General features: G+C 46.6%; 1 protein-coding gene across 4 annotated transcripts in view; it reads right to left on the bottom strand.

Annotated features, from left to right (window-relative positions):
- Nucleotides 1–18,018, bottom strand: part of HIVEP1 (HIVEP zinc finger 1) — a 150,989-nt gene extending 132,971 nt beyond the window's left edge. For 2 of the 4 annotated variants that reach the window (XM_040645051.1, XM_040645054.1), the window contains exons 1-2: nt 17,881–18,018; nt 10,930–11,072 (exon numbers count right to left, since the gene is read on the bottom strand). In XM_040645051.1, coding sequence (XP_040500985.1) covers nt 10,930–10,969 — 40 coding nt within the window. In that variant the 5' untranslated portion in view covers nt 10,970–11,072; nt 17,881–18,018. Of the gene's footprint in view, nt 1–10,929; nt 11,073–13,826; nt 13,951–14,581; nt 14,700–17,880 lie in introns of those variants that run through there. The other 2 variants (XM_040645052.1, XM_040645053.1) reach the window with 2 other exon arrangements.
- Nucleotides 18,019–18,042: the final 24 nt, after the last annotated feature.

The following is an 18,042-nucleotide window of genomic DNA, read 5'->3' as shown; positions in this document are numbered from 1 at the left end:
CTTCACTCAGGTTTTCATCTGGAAAAAAGTTAACCCCTCCCAAGAAGTATTTTCCGATTGATTTATCTCAACTAGTTTGTTTCTGCTTCATTTTCCCTTTGAGAGTTCCATACTGCAATGTTCCGTATTAATCTTAAATTTGTTGTTTTATATTGTCCTTGATCTTTTTCATATGTTTGGAGACATATTACACGAAAACCCTTAGGAGGCTAGGTGTGAGCTTTTACCTCTAAGCATAGCATACCAGCATCTTCACTGTTTGTGGAAATAAATGGAAGACAGATAACATCTCCCTTTCATTCTTTCATTTGTCCTTCATCTACAATCTAGAAGAGTCCAAATATATCTAAAATAGTACACTTTTTCTAAATTCTTTTATACCTACTTATGAGGAAAAATTACAGAATGTTTTCATCTATATTTTACTTAGAATTTTAATGTTTTCACATTAGTTTTCCCAGAAATAGTTTTTAAGCATTTATGTCTAAAATTTCAACTGTTAGGCTGAGATTCCCATTTAAATACTGCCATTCTTCTTAAAAATAGAAATACCAGATGATCCAGTAATTCCACTACTGGGTATTTACCCAAAGAAAACAAAAACACTAATTCGAAAAGATACACATACCCCTGTGCTTACTGCAGGATTATTTATAATGGCCAAGATATGAAAGCAACCCAAAAGTCCACTCACAGAAGAATAAAGACGATATGGTATACATATACAAGAGAATATTACTCAGCCATAAAACAAGAATGAAATCTTGTCATTTGTAACAACATGGATGGACCTAGAGTGTATTATGCTAAGCGAAATTAGGTTCAAAGACAAATACCATTATGATTTCACTTACATGTGGAATCTAAAAAACAAAACCAACAATCAAAAAGCAGAAATGGATCCATAAACACAGAGAACAAACTGGTGGTTGCCAGAGGCGAGGTGCATGGCGGGGGTGGAATGGGAAAAACAGGTGAAGAGGATTAAGAGGTACAAACTTCCAGTTACAAAAGAAGGAAGTCACAGAGATGAAATGTACAGCATAGGGAATACAGTCAGTAATATTGTAAAAAAGTTGTACAGTGACAGATGAGCTCTGAGCTTATCAAGGTGAGCACTGAGCTATGTCTAGAACTGTCCAATCACTATGCTGAACACCTGAAACTAATACAACGTTGTATGTCAACTACGCTTCAAAGATAAATTTTTAAAATAAATAATCATTAAAAATAAGTAAATACTGCCATTTTCCAGTTTGAGCAAGATATCTCTACTTTCAACTACATATTACTAAGTAAATAAGTAAGTACACATCTCTTGAAGAGCTTGGAAGTTCCTGTTTGTAATAGCAAACCCAGCTTGGAGTAATACAGACATCCACAACTCTGCAATCAATTTCAACCATTCAAGACTCAGAGGGGGAAAAGAAAAGGCCTTCAAATTCTGATCTTCTGAGTGACCACAGCTCTCCGTGCAGTGCGGGACAAACTTTATTCTGTAACTGTGATGGAGAGCATTTGCAAGCTCATACTAATCAGGAAAACTCTGCTCTCAACATTAGCAAGTATGAGCATGACAGTCGAGAGCAAAGGCACTGGAGACTTCTGGCTGTGGGACCCTGGGCAACCAGCAACTTTTCTGTGCTTCATCCCTATGTCTACAGAATGAGGGCAGTAAGAGGCCCTGTCTCACCAGTTGCAAGGATTACATCAACAAAGATATAAAGAGCATGCCGAATAGAGCCCAGCACACAGACCTGTGGACAGGTTAGCTCTTTTTACCATAAAAATGATAAAACGCGGGGCGCCTGGGTGGCACAGCGGTTAAGCGTCTGCCTTCGGCTCAGGGCGTGATCCCGGCGTTATGGGATCGAGCCCCACATCAGGCTCTTCCGCTGGGAGCCTGCTTCTTCCTCTCCCACTCCCCCTGCTTGTGTTTCCTCTCTCGCTGGCTGTTTCTCTCTCTCAAATAAATAAATAAAATCTTTAAAAAAAAAAAAAATGATAAAACGCAACGTCCCTCTTGCCACCAGCCCACAACGAAACATAACTATGGGAAGCTGTATGATTTAAAAAAGAAAATTCTAGGGGCGCCTGGGTAGCGCAGTCGTTAAAGCGTCTGCCTTCGGCTCAGGGCGTGATCCCGGTGTTCTGGGATCGAGCCCCACATCGGGCTCCTCCGCTATGAGCCTGCTTCTTCCTCTCCCACTCCCCCTGCTGTGTTCCCTCTCTCGCTGGCTGTCTCTGTCAAATAAATAAATAAAATCTTTAAAAAAATAAAAAAATAAAAAAATAAAAAATAAAAAATAAAAAAGAAAATTCTAAAGACCCCTCCACAAATATCTGTAATAAGATACAAATAAGCTGCTCAAAGTCAATTCACTTAAACTTCTCTGGCCAACTTTCTCATCTGTAAAATGAGGAAGATGAACTGAATGACCTCTGAGGTCTCTCCTTCCAAGCTGTAGGACTCCCCTGCAGCGGCGTATGAGAAGCCCGGACCTTGGGCTTCTCCCAGACACAGCTCTGGCACTGTTCAACCACCTTCCAGGTCCCTGTGCTGTGTATCAGCTCAGTTCATTTTTCCTTATTTTTAAACTATCAAACATAGCCCCAACTGAATGCTTAATTTCTATTTGAATACTGTAATACTAAGCAATGGCATGCTGATCTGGTCCTTTGCTTCACTGGCGAATCTTTTTAAGAGTTGGAAAATAGGTATATATAAGCACACTACCAAATGCAAAGCAGTAAGTATGTTTAAGTAAATTCATACTCTAGCCATACAGGCACACAGAAATAGTATACGCACACAAATGTCCAAGTACCATAAAAGCCCAGCTTTGCATCAATCGAGCAGGAGTAACCCTGAGACTATCATGATTCCACGTCACACTGAAAGGACTGCTATTTCTAGTTCATTATTTAGCAGCCAACCAGTTTATGATCACTGCATTTTTTTTTTAAAGTACATTAGCGTGGCAGCGCGGCCTTAGAATATTTTGTAGAACAGAATTCATCATCGAAAATTTCTAAGAAGCTTACATTTTAAATTTATTTTAAAAAGTCACGCCTCGGGGGCGCCTGAGTTGAGCGGCTGCCTTCAGCTCAGGTCACGATCCAGGGGTCCTGGGTTTGAGCCCCGCATGGGGCTCCCTGCTCAGCAGGGAGTCTGCTTCTCCCTCTCCTTCTGACCCTCCCCCCCCAATTTGTTCTCTCTCTATCTCTCAAATAAAATAAAATCTTAATTAAAAAAAAAAAAAGTCACGCCTGGCTGGCTCAGCCCGTAGAGCATGCAACTCTTGATCTCAGGGTTGTAAGTTCAAGCCCCACACTGGGTGTAAAGATTACTTAAATTTATTTTAAAAAGTCAAAATGAATGCACTGTTACCCCAAATAAAAGCCTAATAGTCAAGAACTACTTCCTTCTGAAGAATGACTTGAGTATTGAGAAGAAAGGACACGATTTGGTTACAGGTTTTTTGCCCTGCGGTGAACAGTGGCTAACATCCTTACCCATATCGAGTGCTTTGTAAGAATACCTGAGCACCATTGGTAATTTTGGCACATTATTAATATGAAAAGAAGTACTGTTAAAATGTTTTAAAATAATAAATATGGGAATGACAAAATAAGGCATTTAATTTATTCATAAAATATTTTTTCAGGGAACACAAGAACCAACTTTGTCCTAGACGTGTTCAAATGACATGGCATTCTAAATGTGGAGCTTAAAAAGATATGTATATAATAGGAGATTTTATACACATTATGTATTTTCCCATTCTATGATAAGATAAAATTATACCTCATCAGAACACATTTTGTGCAAAGATGATCTAAAATAAAATCATTACTCTGATTAATCATATTATTACACTTTGTATTTGCTTTTAAAAAGAAAAAAAGCATTTGGTTAATGTTAATAAGTCTTCCAAAAGCATCAAATAAGCTCTCAGTATGAGCTGAAAAATAATGATCCGAAAACAAATGGGAGGCTTGCTTTATGAAATCTAGTCTCCTATTTTTATCCTAGTCAGACGAATGGCTGCTTACATGATAGCTGCTAATAACGTCAATACCTTTCTTACCTTTATCATCAAAAACTTAACTGTAAGTTATTTACTTATTTCCTTCCTAGCTGCAGTCATCTACAGATTTTTTTTTTTTAAGTAAGCCCTGGGTTGTTTACCCTACAAGATTTCTGACTTCTCAAATCTTAAGGCTGTCAATATAGAACTGCTGACTTAACATTCAAAGATGAAAAACAATGTGCATGAACAGCCGGAATTCCATCTAAAAATCATCAAAATTAGGTGCACCTGGGTGGCTTAAGGTTAAGCAGCTGCTTTCGGCTCAGGTGGTGATGCCGGAGTTCCGCAATCGAACCCCAGGAGTAAGGCTCCCTGCTCAGCAAGGAGTCTGCTTCTCCCTCTCCCTCTGTCCCTCCCCCTGCTCCTCTTCTCTCTTGCTCACTCTCTCTCTCAAATAAATAAATAAAATCTTTAAAAATAAGTAAATAAAAATTAAAAAATAAAAATCATCAAAATTAAACGTATTGGTACTTCTACGCTCAACCAGACCATCCCCACGTAAGAAAACATCAGATTCTCTTCACGACGGGTGATTGATAAAACAAGCCACTGCAGTGGGTCCACGCACTGACAGCAAATGAAAATATTCCCATTCATCAGATTAATCCTGAAAACCCACTGGGTTTCCAAGGTCCCACACGAGATGGGGGCACAAGAGACAGAAAGCGGGGCCCGTCTTAGAACCTAAACGCAAGCGTGGCCTACAGCACATCACTTCCATCCTATAGGATCCTGAACATCGAATGCTTCCAAAGGCAGTTCCGTTACAACAGAAGACCTCACCATCAGTTTCCTGAGAACTAGACTCAAAACAGGAGGTAAGGTGGGACTCTGTGTAGACGGACACACTGAGGAGGCGGCACTCTAGGTGAGAACCGTCCTGCCCAAATTCTGTCCAGCAGCAATGGCTCTCTTGCACATCCCAAGCCCCGCACCGCCAGGCCCCTGGGACCTGTCGGTAATTCACACCGAGCACACCGAAGCAGCATCACCCCGAGCCTCTGGGTGGCCTCTGGTTGCAAAGCACAGGCAACCCAAGAGTTTGGCACAAACCAGGTTTTGAGAGAAAGCGACAACTCTGTACTGAGTGTTGACCTGGTGTCAGGCATCCCGCTCAATTACGTCTTCACGCATTATCTCCGCTTTGCAGAGGAGGAAACCAACACTCGCGGCTTGCCCAGGGCTGCACAGCTAGCCAGTGATAACCTGAGGCCAGACTCTTTACCATTATGTTAATTAAATGTACCAAAGAGATAAACTCTAGGAATCCTTGGGCAAAAACTAAAGTAAAACAAAAGTTAACAAGCAATGACTTGGCTCCCGCGATGACAATTTTGTATCATAACAGGTTTCTTAATCAGAGGCTACCAGGGATCACAAGAAGCATTTGCTAATCAAGGTTCAGAAGTGTAAATAAATTTCGAGAGTACAAATCATCTTTAACCCTCTAGTATGCTAATAAGCTAACGCAAATACGTTTTTGTTGAACACAGATCGGTGAGTAAAACATGCTCTTTTGACATGTAAGTTATACCCGGCTAAGATGATACATCTGCAGAATAATTATGATGCGGTATCACAAGTTCAATGAGGTACCTACAGACAGAAGCAATGGAGGCCCGCCGTGTGTCTTGGGGGGCACGGGGGGCAGGCGAGAAGGCAGGAGACAGGGAGAGGGCGGAGCTCGAAGAGGAAGAGAAATCTTCTTTGGCAAAGATGTCTCCCACGCAGAATAAGAAAACAGCGTAGAAATGGGAAGGGGAAAGAAATACTTTTCAGAATGAAGAGCAAGCACAGAAAGGCTGGACCTGCGTGCTGAGCCCTTGAGATGGCAGGTTATTCATCAGAACACAGGAGAATGAGAAGGCCAAACTGTGTCCGAGCCAAACTCGGGACTTTGGACTCCATTTTACAAGGTGACGGGCATCCACAGACCCCGTGTGTGGCCCTCACCCTTTACTTCTCACCGCATAATAAAGCAGTGTGTCCAGAGCCAAACATACTCAACCAATAAAAATAAAAAACGGCCACACCAAAATTCCCCAAAAATGTTTTGCTAAAGGTTAAAAAAATTCACCTTTTTTGCGAAAGGTTAACACTTGGTATTTTCTACACTGACTTCCCATCTTAAAGTACATCAGCTTTTGAAACCCTAGGCCCAAACTCAACTAAAATACCTATTTTCTTTCTTCCCCAAAGTTTTGAAAATACATTCACGATGATGACTGGCATAGCAGAAAAACAGCCCTTTCTCTTAAGAGGACTGACATGGAACCCCAGCAAGTCCCCGTTTCCTCCATTCAGGTTACAGGAGTCCAAGCACAGGCCAGGGAAGGCGGGGGAGATGGCTGATCAGAAAGGAATGGTTGCTGGCAAGGGGGCACTGCCCTGCTGGCACATTCATCGAGACCACACGTGGGAGCTCCAGCCCCAGAGCCTGCCACATAGTGGCCAAGAGCCCTTCTCCAGGGAACCTACCACAGCATACAAAGCCTTGCTTCTGAACACCAAGTGCTTCCCTCATGCGCTTCAGAAATTCTCATTCACCCTCACGAAGGACATGTCAGTCAGGAGGGGCACCTGGGTGGCTCAGTCAGTTAAGCGTCTGACACTTGATTTCGACTCAGGTCACGATCTCAGGGTCCTGGGATGGAGTCCCGTGTCGGTCTCTGCGCTCAGCGAGGAGTCTGCTTCCCCCTCTCTTTCTTCTCCCCCCCCACAAAATAAATAAATCTTAAGAAAAAAAAAAAGGATATGTCAGTGTTAAGCTCTACCCACCTGCTCCATGCAGACAGGCACCAAAGTCAAAGGTTCTATCTGGTTTACAGAACCAAGGGTAAAGACACTAGAATTCGACAAACCCTACTCCTACAATCTATAGATTCCCCATTAGTTCTAACTCTGTCTCAGTTTTGCCCCAAATTCATATCATGCCCTTAACATATCAATTCTCATACTTTTCCACTAAAGGACCTCTAACAGCAGAGAAGCGTAAATTCCAACTCCTACAGGAGCATTGCATGTGCGTGCCTCATTTAAATTCATACAAATTGTGTGTGTTCATGTATGACCTGTATAATATTTTAATACACGAATACATACACACATGTGTGTGTATACATATTTTCCCCCAAATAAAATTTATTTTCCAGAAAGTTAGAATAGGATTACCCTACGGCTGTGCACAGCCTTAGGACTACACCAATACCAGTTGAAGAACAGAATACATCAAAGAAAAATGATATTTTAAGAGTTAAAACTGCCACGAAAGTATAATAAACATATAATTTAAGTATAAATCTTTTATTACTGACTTAATTACCAGACACAGGACAAATATTTCACAGACTAGGTTCCAAGGAAGCCCGAAAAGAAGCAACGTGTTTAAAGTAGCGTTGAGCAACGTGCTCACTAGAGCAAGGGGGGCTGTGACTGGCTTTCTGGTCTCCCGAGTTCCTCTCTCCCCATTTCATAGCTAACTTATGCGGTAGGTCTTCCGTTAGTCAAAGCAGTGGGTGACCTTAGTCAAAGCAGTGGGTGACCGGTAAGGCAAAACAAACATGGTATTTCAACAGTCACAGGGAGACACAAAATAAATGCTAAAGAATTCATTTTAGTAGCTAGTGTTTACTTACTTTTTTCTTTTTCCTATTTTTTTTTTTTACCAGCAAAATCAGTTTATTCAGGCTTAACAGAGGAATTGCAATTCAGGACGTAGCTGCTCACTTCAACCCCCAACCTGTGTCTGGGGATACAGTCCTCAAATACAGTTTTAGAAAGGAAGCAGAAATTCTAAAAGTGTTACACCTTAGCACTTTCTTGCCTTTGTGCCTCTGCTTAGTGGGGTTTCCCGGACAGGTACAGCCTCGCCTTCATCCCTCTCTGCTGAGTCAGCTCACGGGCTCAGATACGCCTCTCCCAGGAAGTGCTGTCCAAGCCTCCAGTCCATCCCCCCGCCCCTGGACCTGGCCAGTCTGCAGGTCCCACCAACGTGGCTCTGGTAGGTTGCCTTGTGCTCATCTACTCTGATCTGCTTTTCGGTGCCTGAGTCATTACTGCCTTAGTGAAGCAACTCTGAAACTCTCAATGTCGGGCCAGAAATGAACTTATTTCAAATTCTCTCAGAAAACTTTAAAAACATCTTAATTTTCTGGGGCGCCTGGGTGGCACAGCAGTTAAGCGTCTGCCTTCGGCTCAGGGCGTGATCCCGGCGTTATGGGATCGAGCCCCACATCAGGCTCCTCCACTGGGAGCCTGCTTCTTCCTCTCCCACNAACATCTTAATTTTCGGAAAATAAGCCAGCTTTCCTATTCGATGTTTTAGCTCTACATACTAAGTTTAGACTCGGATTTGGTGGACCCTCAGGATCTGATTTCTAATTCTCCCACCCCAATCTCCCACCCTCTCCACCCACCCCCCCGTGCCCCCTGGACGGAACTTTGTATGCTCTAGTAATGGAGAAGGACTTAGACTGTCTTGGGTTCCCCAAGTCACCACCTAAGCTCCTACCCCAGGACGAAATGCACTCACCCTGTCTTACCAGCTTTGTGGATAATTTCTCAGCCCTAAGAACCTACTTCAGATGGGACCTTTGCTTCTCTTCCCTTCCCACGCTGCCCCGTGCCAAACTGCCCCACGATCAGGACAGAGTATGACACCCCACCTCTGTGAAAGCTCCATACCTCTGCTCTTCCCTCACGACACGGGCACGGGTGTATGTGTACCCGTCTCCCCTCCTCAACTCCAAGCTCTTTCAGGGTCCAGTTTTGAGGATCATTTTATCCCTACCTCCTAGAACAGTGCAACAGGAACGGTTCAACAACGATCCAGTGGGCTGTACATTTGGTACAGAAAGGACAATAGTCTGTGGCTTAACATCTGCATTTCTCTGGATCGCCATGTGATCTAGAATATTAGAAAGTACAAGCACACCTTGTTGCATTGTGCTCTGTTTTGCTGCATTCTGCAGACAGTGTCTTTTACAAATTCGAGGTCTATGGCAACCCTGGGGTTAGCAGGTCCAACAGCATTTGCTCACTTCGTGTGTCTTTGTCACGTTTTGGTAATTCTCGCAATCTTTCAAGCTTTTTCCATTACTGTTATATTTGCTATGATGATCTATGATCAGTGATTACAATCCGCTGAAAGCCCAGATGACGACTAGCATTTTTTAGCAGAAAGTATTTTTCTTGATTCAAGTATGTACGCTTTAAAAAACAATGCTATTGCACACTTCAGAGACCACAGCAGAGGGTGAACATAACTTTTACATTAATTGGAAGAGCAAACAATTCATTTGACTCACTCTACTACAATATTCGCTTTACTGCAGTGTTCGGGAAGAGAATCTACAATAACTCCCAAGTACGCCTCTATATATTTTAAATACGAGAAATGTTTACTACTTATCACCTAATGAACGATACTTTAAGCTCAATCAGGTATTCATTTCAACAACTATCTGGGCTCCTGTTAGCTGCCAGGACCTGTCCTGGGCTAAGGCATCTACAGGCCCCAGGCTGCCTTTGTGCACACTAGAATAGGGCCACCCTCTTTAGACAGATGAATTATAAAAGCTGGGTCCAGAACTCCAAATGCCCACCTCAGCTGGCAGCCAGGAGTGTGAAGGCTTTGCCAGGAGTGTGAGTAAGTGGGAGAAAGGACCTACTTTTGGGAGCTCAGGTTCTAGTGAGACAGACAGGCAAATACATGGTCCATTCGCGACATTTTCTATATGACTCTGAAAAACCAGACTTAGACACACAAGACTTAATATTTGCCATCTAAATCCTCACCTCATTGAACACCGGTGCTATAATCATCAATTTGAACTTGGTCTGAGGCAGCCACCTATGCCAACACAGAGTTCGTGTACTCTTTAGACAGGAAACACGCACTGTTCCAGATTCGAGGAGGCCACAAAATTGACCACGTTTTCAGTGATCACACCACAGTGACTGGCCAAATTTATTTCACAAAGAAATATCTTCCAATTAATCTGTTTGATCTTTAAGTTATTTTTTTACCTTGCACGCGCCTGTAAATTTTTTTCTGTAGTAGTAAATATGTTGTAAAATACTTCACTCCGCTGGGGTTTGTATTTGCTGTAACTATTCTTTGCATAGCGGGGCTATACCCTTACCTACTAAAACTGAATATAAAAGGTAATTGTTCTTCCCTTGATATAACACATTAGAACAACATACATCTTTTAAAACAATTAACCAAAATAAGCTTACTTTTCTAAAATTAAAATCTCTCTTTACAGTGAAGGATTTTTCACCTTTGCATGAAATGTACATAGCATATGTAATTTTGACTGATTGCTTCCTCATGGAAAATAGGTCATGTTGCCTCTGAGTTCTGCAAATACTGGTCTGAGTTAATGTCAATTACAACTCTCTTCGCTTCTTGATAATCTAATATACAGAGTCATACAGAAATAAATCTCAAAAGTAGTACAGGGGAGGGGTAAAAAAAAAAAAAAAACATGTTGGCAAAGAATATCCAACTATTCATTTCAGGTTCCTCCAGGCAAACACAGTCTCTGTTAAGAGAAAGTAAATGTCTCACTTTCATACCCACACTAATCGTTGGGAGGGCACTGTAATTTTGTCAAATTCGATTAATTCATTCAACAAATACTTATGAAACATTTCCTGAGAGACGGGAATTGTGCAGGAACACCGGAAGTGAACGAGAGAAATGGAGACCTCCGGGCGCTCACCATGGACCAGGGTCAACATCTAGCAAGCTGCCATCCCTGTCACCCAAGGATTACCTTATTGTAAGATTTACTGTAAACCTTACTTCTGTTTCAATGCAGAGCCTTACCTCTTAGATTCCTGGGATGAATCTGTTTAGTTCGAGGCATCTTCTTTGATTCAGGGGCCCCTTTTTCTTCTTAGAAACTGTAGGAAGAGCAGGTCACAAAAAGGTAGCTCCATAAACTCAACATCTATCAATTAATCCATGTGCTGAGGAAGAAAAAAAAAATCACACTTTACTACCTTCAAAGGAAAAAAGACACTTCAAAAGTCATGGCTTAGTTCAGCACCAACCATAACTCAATGAAAGATAACCAAGCTAGAGACACCTGCCAAAGCTTACTTACTTTTAATTAACCGCAGGGCATCTCATTTTGCTACTCTCTGGGCTTTCTCATTAAGAAAAGAGAAAAAGAAAATCACTGTGCTTTTATCAAAGAAGAGTGAAAAAGATTCACTCCACTGTGTTTTAAAGTGACGTCACATGGTACGATTAAGAATAGCATCAGGCTATAAAAGAGTTATTCTGTATGTAATATGTCTATTGGTCCATAAGCTCTTTGGGAACAAGGACCATGTCCCATTCATCTTGTTTTACTAAATTAATTCAGTTAATACATGTGGTTGCTATTGGAGCTGCTCCCCAATTATTCCAGTATTTTCTTCTAGGCTTGTGCCAGCACTATACTTTATGCCTCCCTGTGTTTAGCTACAATGTGTGACCAGTTCTGGCTAATGACCTGAGAGTGGAGGAGATATGCACTGTTTCTGGGCCATGCCATTTAGTTATCAAAGCAAAATCCTCCAGCACTCTCTGTTCCCTCTGCCATGGGACAGGCACTGTTCCAGACAGTGAGTATTGCAACACAGAGCTGAGCTCTTGCTAACCTACCATGATCACGTAGTGGAAACAAGAAAGAGACCTTTGTTGTTTTAAGTGCCTGTGGTTTGGGAGTTATTTGTTACTGCAGCATGACCTGGTCTGTCCTGACTTATACATTCGAAAAACAGTGATCGGAAATGCAATATGACAAAACAACAGTAATTCAAAAGCTGATCTTCCCTCCTCCCAAATCAGTCACCTCTGTCTCCTCTTCCACAAGATCCGCAAGGATCCTAGAACTAAAACTTTAGTTTTAATTTCCTGGAATAAAGCTGATCATGTTAAGCATGAAATTACGTTTCATCACTAAGCAAAGACACAAGAATGGGATAGGAATGCTTTGTTTAGAGCTTGTTACACCCAGTACCGTAGGAGAAACGACAGACACTTACTGAGCCTCTGCAGGGTGCCTATGCACTTTCTACACATTATCTAATCCAATCTTAATAATAACTGGTAAGATAGCTATCATTTATCTACTTTACAGATAAGAAGATGAGATGGGGAGACGTTGCCTAACCTGCCCGTGGTCAGCAACTCAACAACAATGCGGCACCACAGGACTCAGTTACTCTCCGTGCTTACTTCCTCAGCAGAGATAATAGGTATTCTGTGGTTTTATTCACGAGGCTGCAGAGCACAAGTCATGACTATACATTTTGGTGTCAAACCCGACTGGGTTCAAAGCCAGGCTCTACCCCTTACTGTGTTCAAGGCACTTAACCTCTCTGAAGATCAGATTTCCCAATTGTAAAACTGGGAAGTAGTATCCACCTCACAGGGTTGTTTAAGGTGTACACTAAATAATGTAGATGCCCACTGCCTGGCACACAAAAATACACAAATATTAATTCTCCTTAAGAAAGCCCATATGGGAAAGGCTGGATCTAATATCCCTGTATAAGGTTTTAGAAATTTATGGCTTCATTATAGCAGAGAAGAAACAGAAGTTAAGGAGGCTACAATTAACTTCAGTATTTTACCCGATAAGGCTATGCGTGGGCACTGCACAAAACTATTTGCAATTTTTTTTAACTGCATAGAGAATAAGAAATATGATGGCCAAATACTACATACTTTCTCTAGCACCGTGCTAAATGATCTGTAAGATATGGTTCCTCAACTCCCTGCAGTAAAGACATCCACCATCCGATTCACGAAGCTTGATTCAATAGAGAATTCAGAGACATCAGGGCCAAATAAATTGTGTGACCGCTTAACTACATTCCTTGTTAAACTTAAAGCTTTTAAATGGTCACGATATTTGGAAGTTTTTAAAGCGTGAACTCCGAATGTAATATAATCACGTGATCCCGTATCAGGAGCATAAATATAAAATATGCAAATTCTCAATCAGTAACAGCTCTCTGCTACCCCGTTCCCTGCCTACCCACTGTCCCTAGCTGTCCATCCCATGTTTAAATCCTTGTGGGGGGAAGTGAGTATATGCAAAGACAGCGGCACTGGAGCGACTACGACGAGTAATAAACCGTTCCTTTACAGGAAAGAAATAAATACTACATGGAGCAAAAACATGACACGATCAAAAAGCGTAAAGACAGTTGCAAGGAGAAAAAACATGAATGAATGTGGAGGGCGGAGCCTGGGAAAACCCCTCTGCAACGCTGCACTGAACAAAGCGCTTCGCATGCCAGGAGGAGGGGGAATGGAAGTGCCAGCTCAGGAAGGAGCCCGGAGTGGATGCGGAGAGCATGAGGAGGAGGACGGGATGAGGCGAGCGCGGCAGCCCTGAGACTCCTCCTCGCCGCCGGCTCCGCCACCGCCCCCTCCCCTCTCCAGCAGCAACTCCTTCCCCAGCCCGACCCCAAGGCGAGCCTGAGCCGACCCGCGCCCAAACCCACCTCCCACTTCCCAACTGCTGCAGGCGCTTACTCCCAACCCGGAAAGAAACTACCCAGGTGGCTGGGAGTAAACAGGCACTTAGAGCAAAGAACGAAAGGAAAAGAAAGCCACAAAGCCGGGAGGTTGGGAAGCCGAGGCCTGGTCTCCCTCACCCCCCACCCTCTTGCAAAATGCGTCTGCGGCTGGAACGCGGGTGGGGAGGCTGGGTCCCTCCGTACCTGCTGGCCTCGCAGGACCGCAGCTCAGGCCGCTCCCGCGCGGCGAGGGCGCCCAGAAGTGGCAAGTCTCTCCCGCACGCAGCCATCCCCTCTGCAAGGTCGGCAGTTGCACACACACGCACACACACACGCGCGCCCGCACGCCCCCCGCCCGCGGAGGGAGAACTGGTCCTGCCCCCCCCTCCGGATGGCCCCCCCGCCGCCCTCCCAGCTGCAGCGCCCCCGCCGCGGAGCCCGCGCCGAACCTGCTGCCAGGACGCCCGGCGGAGCCGCTGCCGCTGCAGCCGGCCCAGGAGCTGCGCTGCTGATGGCGGCGGCCGCAGCTCGGAATCTCCGCGACCCCCGCGCGGCGGTGGCGGCGGCGGCGGCGCCCGGGATCCCTCCTTCACTTGACAACCCCAAACACAAACATAGCCTCCTCCCGCTGCTGCTCCCGGCCCCTGGGCTCCGTCCCCCTCCCCGCCGCCGCCGCCGCCCCAGCAGCAGCCACACTAGAGGCCGGCGACTGGCACTCACACCACCCAGCGCTGAAATATTAAACAGGGGAGCCGGCCGGGGGGCGGGGGGGAAGCGCGGGGCGCGCGGGCGGGGGCCGCAGGCGCCGGGCGGGGGAGGCGGCCGCGCTCGCCGGCGCCCCGGGCCGCGGCATGACCGCCGCCGCCGGGAAGGGGGCGGCGGGGGGCCGGGCGGCGAGGCGGGAGAGCGGCCGCCGGGGCCGTGGGGCCCGGGGCGCGGAGGGAGGGCGCGGGCTTTACCTCTCCCCGGGGCAGAGTAGGGCACGTTTAGCGTCTTTAGGGGCGACGGGAGGAGCGCGGGCCAGGCGGCGCGGGGGAGGGAGGGCGAAGGTCCGAGGCTTTCCCGCGGGTGGGCGGGGCAGCAGGGGATCCCCGGGGGCGGGGGGCGGGGAGGCCGCGAGCTGCGCCGCGCGGGCGGGGGAGGGGGCGTCCCCCAGCGAGGGCTCGGCGGGGGAGGGGAGGGGGGTCACCGCCGGCGAGGAGGCCCAAGTGGACAGGCGTGGCCCGCAGCCCGGTGCAGGGTGGGGATGGGATGGGTGCCCCGGTCGGGGCTCGCGTGGAGCCCGGAGCCCCGGGTCTCCCCGGCGGGGCGGGCCCCGGGCCGCACCTCCCCTTCCCCCCCTCTCGCTGCCCGCCCCGCGGCTCCGCCCCGCCCGGCCGCCGCAGGGACGGGAAGGGGGGGAGGAGGCGGCGGCGCGGCCCGAGGGGGGAGGGGCGGGGTTAGGGACGCGAGGGGGGGGGGGGCGGGAGCCCGGGGTCGCGCCGGCTCGGGGACTGGCGCCCGGCGGGGGCGGAGGGGCGGGCTCAGCCGGTCACGCGGCCTGGGGAAGGCCTGGCCGGGTCGCGCAGTTGGGGGCGGTTGGTCCGGGAAGAGGGGCGGGGACGGGCGGGGCGGTAGTTTCTCTTTACCGTCTCTTTACTTTCTAAAGGAGGATGTGGGCCGGGCCGGTGACGTCATGGGGTCTCCCAGTCCCGCCCCCCGCCCGGGCCGAATGGGGGAGGGGATAGGAGAAGGGAGGGCGGGGGGGACCCCAAGGGGGTTTCCTCAGCAACGCGTTGAGGGAAGGGGAAAGTCATTGTGAAACTTGAAACTCATTAACTTTGAAAAACAACTTAAAAAAAAAAAACTGGGAGGGGGGCGGGGTGTTGGTTTGGAGGGTGGAAGGGGACATATTATTAACCCTGAACCGAAACCACTTCTTGGTGGCGGATGTTCTATTAAAAGACTGAGGGAAGCCAAGGTTATTCCAGAGGCCGCTCCAAAACCCGCTGGTGGTTCCCAGAGCCGGGGCTGCCGGCGCAGTTAACCCTTGCCTGTCCGCCTGACAGCTTAGGGCAGGGAGGTGAGGGGTCTTTGGGGTCGGAAAGGGAGGTGCGGGGCTGGGCAGCGGGACTGGCTCCTGGGACGCCGAGGAGAAGAGAAAGGGGGAAGAGGGAGTAATTATCATAAACCAGAGTTTGACCCTTGCTGCTAGAAAGCAGTAGAGGAAGCAAGGAGTGGTAATCTATGGAAATAAATCAGGAGGGGCTGGACCTGGGTAACGAAGAAAGTTTTCGGGGTTAGAACTACTAAAGAATGTTAGAAATCGGGAGCTCAGAAATTCCACAAGTATACCTAAAGAAGCAGGCAAAAGTGACTGGTTAAAGGAGCCACGTTGAACTTGGGAGAAATAAAACAAAACAAAAATTTTGATGCAGAAGAATTTCTTAGATTAAACCAAACTGCTTTCCCCTTTTAAGGAATAAAAATGCTAAACGGCCGTACACCCACTACGCGGGCCATCTGTGCAAACTTGAATTGTTTTGTTCCCTGGGGCTTCCATAAAGATATCTAGGCTTTTCCTGCTAGGGTTGACCCCAAAAATTCCCCTGAGGAAATCCTACCTCTAGCTCATTGGAGCTAAGAAAAGCTTAATGCACCAAAATGGGAATGATTAAAAATGGAATACTCAATAAAGGCGAGCTTGTAACCAAAAGTGAAGTCACCTAAAGGGGGGACTATGCCTATTAAAAACTAAATTTGGTCGCAAGAGAAAAGGTCACCCAACAACTGCCGCCATTTGAAATGTTGTTTAGCATACTCTACTTCCAACCTGGTGATGAGATAATGCAATCTTTAAATCTTCAACGTGATGTAATCATCTGTCTTTTGTAAAAGTAAATGATATCTAATGGATTGCAATCACAAAAAGTATGTAATGTAACTTCCCAACTGGGCATTTGAATAAAAGATAAACACTCATTTAAATGTTCGAGTATATCTAACCTGTCAGAGGATAAAGATTAAGGTAGCTTGATAATGATTAATTCTCCTTGGTGTCACTTGCTAAACCAAAATGCTTACTGACTGAATATATTTTTAAACCAATGGTTGGTGGACATAACAAATACACACTGTGAACACAACATTTGCTGTGATCTTTCTAACAGATGAAGCATACAGTTTGGAGTTATAATAGATAATTTTGCCATTTCAGCTTGCTAAAAAGCTTTTTTCTTAAGTAGACGGCTCACAACTTAAATTTCTTGAGTGGCAAATCAATATTAAACTTTCCTTTGAAATAGATGCAATACGGAACAGTTGCCTATTTCCTAGTTTCGAATTTTCTAAATGCAATTTCTTTTCCTAATTCTGCCTGCAGTTCTAACTTCCTACTTATCAGAACGCAGGGAAATCCAGCTAACCGGTAAAGTAGCTAGTTTCGACTTGTTTTGTGGCAAATTAAATACAGTTTCTCAAATGGTATGGGAATGTGGGGGGGGGAATATATATATATGTATATGTGTGTGTATATATATACACACACACACACACACACACACACACACACATTTAACCAGAAGATAAATGTGAAAGGTAAACAGCCGTTTGAACTGTCAAAAATTCTGTTAACAACGGGGGAGGTGACCATACTCAGGGGAAAAAAAAAAGAAGAAGAAGAAGAAGGGGGTTCCCAGGGCCCTATTTCTCTCCAGCTGCATCCCTGCTGGCCATGTGAACGCTTTGGCACCCCCCTCGGGGAGTGGGGTTCAAGTGAGGGCAGTGTCATGGCAGGGCTCTACACACATTTTCCTTGCTGAGCAGTTTGGGGAGAACACAAGTCCACCCCGGGGCTTCGTCGCGGGCCCCGGCCGTCCCGCCGTGACCACCCGGCTCCGCGCCACCACCGCCGCCCGCGCGTCCCCAGCCCCGGTTCCCACGCGGCCGCCCGGCCGGGCCCGGCTCGGGCTCCCCCCTGGCGCGGCCCCGCGGCCCCGGCCCTCCGCCCTGCGCGCGGCCCGGCAGCGCCGCCGCCACGCGGAGATCCCGGAGGTTCCTCCCCGCCGGCCGCCGGGTCACGCCGAGGCCCGTCCCTCCCCTCCGCCCTCCGCCCTCCGCCCTCCGCGCGCGCCGGGCTTTCCCGTCCACCGGCCGAATCCCCTCCTCCTCGGGGCGACCCGGCGACAAAACCTTCCCCCGCTCGCTTTGCCAACTCTGCTCCCACGCCCAGGGTATTGCCAAGCCAGACGCCAGACAAAAGAACCGAGAGAAAACTTACCCGAACTGCAACGCAAAAGTCTGATCCAGAGCTTCCTGGGTTTAACTTTTAATTTTAAAAACAACAAAAGCAGAAACCAAAAGCCTCCTAGGTTGGAAGTGGGCGTGAGAGGAAATGCTAGGGGGAGGCGCCTCATTCCCTCCGCAGCTTTTGCCCCCCCCC

This window comes from Ursus maritimus, unplaced genomic scaffold (assembly GCF_017311325.1).
Source record: "Ursus maritimus isolate PB19 unplaced genomic scaffold, ASM1731132v1 scaffold_30, whole genome shotgun sequence".
Lineage (NCBI taxonomy): Eukaryota > Metazoa > Chordata > Mammalia > Carnivora > Ursidae > Ursus > Ursus maritimus.
The sequence above is the reverse complement of the archived record's forward strand: the minus strand, read 5'-3'. Positions and strand labels throughout refer to the sequence as shown.